Below are 6,435 nucleotides of genomic sequence, written 5' to 3'. Positions count from 1 at the left end.
GTCCCGGAGTTTCCTCAGCAGGCCTTTGCAGCGAGTTCTGAGCCAACGTGTGGCTCTGCTGCCATCCCAAATCTGTGCTTCCCTTGCCCAGCCTGAGTGCAAGTCCTGGGCTTGGCCAGAGATTTTCATGGCCAAAATCCTCCAGCATTTACATCTGCTCATGGCTTTGCGTAGCAGAAATCACAAAACACCCAGTGCAACTGACAAATGGCATTTCCTGCAGATTGCTACAGCCGCACTGCCAATTGACAAATGCATGAGAATCAATTTCAGTTGGAAAATATCATTTATTACAAATTGCTACACCTGTGCTGACAATACAGATCTATACAAATCTCAATTAAGGTTAAAACCAGGAATTTATTAGATTATAACAACCAGTCTAGGTAAAAATACCAAATTCAGTTAATAAAACTTCATTTATCGCCAACGTCTACAACAACTCACTATACACAAAGATTAATTAGCTTTAACAATTTCATTTATTACATATTACTACAAGTGTACAGCCCATATAGAAATACAGAAATATGCATTCCTACCCCAAGTAACCTTGTACCAAGAACTCAACTAATAGAATTACACATCTCCATACATGTTTAAGTAGAACTAAATACATATACACAGAAAAATATATATACATACATATATAACTGTAAGAATCTACAGATAGAAATATAAATTAAATATTGCATATTATATACAATATAGATATAACACAAACCTATCTAGAAATATACAAATATCACTGTGCCAAGCTAAATATCCATACAAATGCATCAACACAAATATACAGCTATACATCTGGCTACATAGGTAAAAATAATTACACACAGAGCCATATATGTATGACTGCATCAATAGACATAGATAGCAACACAACTGTATACATAGGAAATAGAACTAAACACAGACATAACAGCTTACATGTACACTTAGATACATATATACACATGAAACATATCTATATCTATACAATAGCATACATCCATAAATATAATAGACATATAGAAATATTCCTATACAAACAGCAGCCTACATATGTACATATCTATATAATAATCCCTGTCTCTGTGCCAGTCCATACATCTTCAAATAGAACTCCAAGCAGAGAGATCCCAGCTGCCCCATCTCCAAAGCCTCTCCCTCGGTCTCTTCCTCCCATGCAGAGCAGCTCTCCTGGACAGGGACAGCAGACAACACACGTAGGAAGCAAAGGGAACACTGAGTCAGTATGGGGACATTTCCTTGGCAGCAGCTGCACTTCCATGAGGGAAGAGACGATCTAACCCCAGGAGGGTTAGAGAGAAGAAGCAGCCGAGCGGGCCAGGCCCGGCACAGCCGGCACAGCTCCCGGGCCCTGCCGGCACAGCCGCCTTGCCCAAGGACAGCCCCTGTGCCAGCCGGGGCAGCTGCGCTGAGGCCGGGCACTGCCCACGGCCTCACCCCGCCACCCTCAGCCCCGCCCTGCCTCCCCGGGCCTGGGCCTCACCCGGGCTCTCTCCAGGGTGGCAGCAGCAGGTCCCCCATCCCTGCTCTTGCTGCTGGCCTTCAGCTTCTCCCCGCTGGCTCCCGTCAGCCTCCGGCTGTCCTCAAGGTCTTCAGTGCAGCTGTGGCAAAAGTGGAGGCTCTGGAATTGGTTCCAAGGCCTGGCAGAGCTGCAGTCCCGGAGCCCTCTGTGCTCCCTGCCGGCCCCTCCATCCCCTCAGCCCCGCCATGCTCTCGGCAAACCCCCAGCCCCCTTCAGTTTCTTCAGCCCCTCACAGTTCTCTCACCCCCTCAGTCCCTTCTGACTCTTCCTGTCCCCCTAGACCCACCACGCCCTCGGCCTGTGCCACTTCCCTGTCACCTCAGGGCCACCATTGCCCTCGGCGGCCCCACACCCCTCAGCCCCAGCAGCACCTCAGGGTCACCGTCCCTTCAGCGTCACCGCCCCCTCGGCCCCCTCGCTCTCACCGTCCTTCAGCAGCTCCTCAGGGGACAGGGCCTGGGGCCAGCGGCAGCTCCCACCGCTCCAGGGACACCCGGGCTGGAACTGCTGCTCCGCCCGGCCCGGCCCCAGCTCGGACCCAGCACAGGGAGAGGGGACACAGGGGGCACAGGAGGAAAAGCAAGAGGTGAGGCAGGAAGCAGAGCAGAGGAAGAAGTTAAAAAGAGGCCTATACCTATACAGGTATCAATCTATGCAACTAAACTCCCATATATCAATATAAATATGCCTCTCTAAAAATACACGTAAATGTAACTATACACATGTATAAATGCAACTATGGACATCTATAACTAAAAGTGCACATCTAAAATATAAATATTATAAAAAATATAAAAATATAAATATATAAATATATACACCTAAAACTAAAAATAAATTAACTATACAGATCTCTAACCATCTAGATAGATAAATATAACTTTATCAACCTATACATACAACTACTTACATAAAAATAACTATACACATCTATAAATATAACCAGAGATAGAGGAATTCCACCTGTCCGATGGTCACAGGCTCTCCCTCTGTCTCTTCCTGCCACACAGGGCAGCCCTCCTGGGGAAGTCAATCACACTGGATCTGGGAAGCAAAGGAAACACTGAGTCAATACTGGCCCTTGTGCAATTGTCCCATGAGCACCAATTGTCCTTCTTTCAGGGACTTCAAAAGATGGTCTAAAAGGCAGACTCACTTGGCAATTTGAAGTCTGCTCTTTAAAGAACAGGGATCCTTCCAAGTGTTCAAAACTGAACTGTGTAAAGTATTTAAGTATCCTGATAAAGTCTCAGCACCCACAGTGCAAATGGCACCCAAGAGAGCTTGAAACAGAGACAGTGCCAGTGACAGAGAGACCACCGTCCTCACTGAAATGGCTGAAGGCTGCTGAGGGCTGAGTTATGAACCAAACTGGGACAGCCAGCTTGGTGACACAACTCCCACAAGGTCAGGCTTATTCCCTGCTCTCTTGCCACAGCAGAGGACTCGGTTTCAGAGCCTCTGAAGAAGCAGGGAGGGCAGGGCTCGGGCAGGTTGTGCCAGTGCAGGATTTGAACTAAAGGCACCGGGAAGCACCAACCCTGCAGACAAGAACTCAACTCTTCTCATCTCCCCTCCTGCCAGAGGCAGGCTCAGAGCAGCCGTCTCACACCTCTCTAAACCAATGGGGGCTCTGTCCTTACCAGGCTCCTCGGGCTCTGGAGAACTGTTCCCGCAGCTCTCGGTGCCAGATGGAATTTCCTCGGCTGCAGCTCGGTCCACAGACTCCCCTCCTGAAGACTCAGGGACAACATTAATATTCCCCTTGAAAGAACAATAGAAAATAAGAAAATTAGAGATCATTCAGTATTTTGCTGGGATCACATCAAGGATAAGTTACTCTCCTTCTCCATGTAACAACATTGAAAAGCTCTCAGCCCAGCCTCTTCCCTTCCTCTCCAATGGGATTACCTGAGCAGAGGGAGACCTTTCAGACAGGGACCTCCTGATCTCCCGAATCATTTGCTCTATGGCAAAGCCCAGATCCACTGGTGGAAATTGCTCTTCCCCAGGGGTCTTCTGTGCTGAGCTGGAGGCTGTTGATGCTGCAGCACTGCCAGGCGGAGCACTGGGGGCTGAAGTGCCCAAGGCAGCTGCAAGAATCCAAACACATTTGTCAGGCTCCACCATGTGGCTCTGGGACACAGATCTCTGTTGCTACCCTGGATTAAACATTGCAGGAAACATGCAGGAAAACCAGGCAGAGAATCTTTTAGCTTTCTAGGTGCCCCTTCTTTATAGGCTTGACAATTTTGGGCCAAGAATGACAGAGCCTTGTGGAAAAATAGTTCAGTCACTTTTCATGACCTTTTGGAAAAGCAAGGAGCTACAGCTCTTTTCCTACCTTGCGGGACAGAGGCTGGGGGCTGCTGCTCCCTGTGGAGAGGCTGGAAGCTGCAGGGCTGCATCCTGAGCGGCTCCCGGTCGACCACCGGAGGCAGCTGCTCTCCGTAGAGGTCCTGGAAGCGGCTGCGGGGCTGCGCCCCCCCGAGCGGCAGCAGCGGCTCCCCGCAGAAACCGAGCAAGTCGGAGGGCGGGATCTGAAGCACCTCCTGCTCGGCGGGCGGCGGCCGCTGCCCATAGAGCTCCTGGAAGCGGCTCGGCCCCTCCCGCCGGGCCGGCACGGGCCGGTCCCGGTGCAGCAGGTGGAAGCCGCAGGGCGGGCGCCGGGCGAGCAGCGGCCGCTCTCCGGGCGGCTGCTGGAAGCGGCCGGGCCGGGGGCTGCGCAGCTCTCGCCCGTCCGGCAGCGTCCGCTCCCTGTGCAGCAGGAGGAAGCCGCTGGGCGGGCGCCCGGGCTGCAGCGGCGGCCGCTCCGTGGGCAGCGGCTGGAAGCGAGCGCGCCCGCCCTGCCCGTCCGGCAGCGGCCGCGGCCCGGGGAGCTGCTGGGAGCCGCGGGGAGGGCGCCTACGGCGCTCCCGCCCCGCCGCCGGCCGCTGCCTGTTGGACGTGCTCCGGCGCCTGACGCAGAGCAGGAGGTCGGGGCGGTCGCGGCGAAAGCAGGGGTTGCTGTAGTGGAGCCCGGCCCCGGCATCGCCCGGCGCAGCTGAGCCAGCCCGGCCCGGCACCCTGCGGAAGCCGTAGCGGTGGAGCTGGCGCACGAAGCTGCGGAACTGCGTGGCCCTGAAGGGGCGCGGGGCCGGCCCCTGGGCGTCGCCCGGGCTGAGCAGCTCCCGCTCGAAGAGGGAGCGGTCGATGAGCAGCCCCTGGGCCCGGCTGTCCCAGCGCACGGAGCGGACGCGGGGGCTGTTCACCAGGCGCCACAGCTTGGCGGGGAAGGTGCTGGCGCAGAGCCCGGCGGGCAGCGGCAGCTCCGCCATGGTGCCGATCGCCGAGTGCCGCCACAACGGCCACAGCGCAACGGCCGCGGCTGCGCCGGCGGCGCGCGGCCTGAGGGGGGCGCTGCGCTCGGGCCCCCGGCGCGGGCCGGACTCGGCGGGACGAGCGCGGCAGAGCCGGGGCCGCGGGCACAGCGCGGGCGGGGCGGCTCCCGGGGCTGGCCGGGCTCGGCACGGCACAACACGGCACAGCACGGCTGGGCAGGCAGGGGAAGCCCCTGGCAAGGGCGCTGGGAGCGGCGGCGGGCTCTGTCCCCACGCTGCGTCCCGCGCCTGGGTCACCCTCGGCTACAGAGGGAGAGGACATTGCTCTGTCTTGGCTGGGGAAAGGATGAAAAGGGGGGATTAGAAAACATCCCTTTGGCCTCCTTTTCAGCAGACTAGCTGGTTTTATCTCAACATCTCTGTCTGTCTTGGCAGAGTTAGCACATTTCTCGTGATTTAGAGTCAGCAGCAACAGCAGGAAGGGGCAGCAATTTTGTCAGCGTTGTCACCAAAACCATGCTAGTGCCCCACAGATGGATATTGCTTATCCCAAGGTATTAGAATGCCTGGGCAACAAGATAATGTTGCCCCATCACCCTCTCTGGTTTGCCCCGTCCTACTTCTCTTCTTTTAGGTGGTGAGGCAAGGAGGTAATGCTTGAGTTGTGCTAAAAGCTGTGGCTATGCAGAAAGTACTTTGTGCCCGGGGATGGGAATGAGGTGCTTTCTAGAATTCAGCAAATTTAGCAGAACAAGCTAACTGCAAAAGCTAACCACTATTTGAGCAGACAATGTTGTAGAGCATGTGCAGAAGCACAGGTAAAAACATTCAAGCCTGAGGAAGCCTTCTGAGCTTTCATCCAAAAGGAGCAGCAGGAGGCTGACGATCATCTTGTGCGGAAACTGCACGTGTGCTACAAGGGCTTTTGTAATAGTGTAATTAGAAAACATGTTACAAGAGGAAGGTTAGGAAAGTATAATGTGATAAAAAAGTGTAAAAGTACTACTGTGCGAAGAATGGGCAAGAGAGTTTGAGGTGGAGCTTTCCCCCTCACAACTGGTGATGAATAAACAAATACACGCTCTGTGAGCTCCACACTATAGAGCTCTGTTTTCTTGCCTGGTTTCCAGGCAGCAATTAATGGCCTACAGTTGTAGTGAACTCATGCTGGTGTCTTCCCAGAAGGTGTTGCACTTTTCTTTCCTCAGGAATCACCTCTCCTTCCCTCCCCATCTAGGGTAAGTTCCAATGCAAACACCTCCTAGAGCAAACTCTTGTCACTGTAGACTGACAAAGGAGGTCTTGCAATGGAGAGAGACTCCCTAGAGCTGCTTGTGGAGAGGTGGAGGGGGAAGCTTTGTCCTTTAGTCTTCAAGTCTTGTTGGGGAGCTGCTTGTGCTCTGGGGGACGGACACCGACCATGCTTATCCAAGCCTTGCAGGTTCATTCCTGAGCTTCCTGACACACCACAGAGACTTTGGGGTTGTCATGTTGGGGCACAGATTTCAGTCCGGGCACTTTTTGAAATGCTTCACTTACTATTTTTGTTTTATTTTTCTGCAGAAATGTTGTCATAATCTGTTG

General features: G+C 53.6%; 1 protein-coding gene across 1 annotated transcript; it reads right to left on the bottom strand.

Moving 5' to 3' along the window:
• Positions 1–267: 267 nt before the first annotated feature.
• On the bottom strand, positions 268–4,902 carry LOC140681908 (uncharacterized). The gene is made up of 6 exons (XM_072922609.1): positions 3,876–4,902; positions 3,443–3,624; positions 3,175–3,295; positions 1,957–2,575; positions 1,493–1,610; positions 268–1,179 (listed from the first exon to the last, which is right to left on the bottom strand). Exons 1-4 carry the CDS (start codon positions 4,846–4,848, stop codon positions 2,565–2,567), a joined length of 1,287 nt encoding a protein of 428 aa, XP_072778710.1. The 5' UTR covers positions 4,849–4,902; the 3' UTR covers positions 268–1,179; positions 1,493–1,610; positions 1,957–2,564.
• Positions 4,903–6,435: the final 1,533 nt, after the last annotated feature.

This window comes from Taeniopygia guttata, chromosome Z, assembly GCF_048771995.1.
Source record: "Taeniopygia guttata chromosome Z, bTaeGut7.mat, whole genome shotgun sequence".
Taxonomy (NCBI): Eukaryota; Metazoa; Chordata; class Aves; order Passeriformes; family Estrildidae; genus Taeniopygia; species Taeniopygia guttata.
Note: the sequence above shows the minus strand (reverse complement) of the source record. Positions and strands in the feature narration are given on the sequence as shown.

Coding starts and splice junctions, on each gene's coding strand:
- LOC140681908 (XM_072922609.1), bottom strand. CDS start 4,848: ATGGCGGAGCTGCCGCTGCCCGCCGGGCTCTGCGCCAGCACCTTCCCC. Junction 3,625..3,875: donor CCCAGCCTCTGTCCCGCAAG/GTAGGAAAAGAG, acceptor GGATTCTTGCAG/CTGCCTTGGGCACTTCAGCC. Junction 3,296..3,442: donor AAAGGTCTCCCTCTGCTCAG/GTAATCCCATTG, acceptor TGTTCTTTCAAG/GGGAATATTAATGTTGTCCC.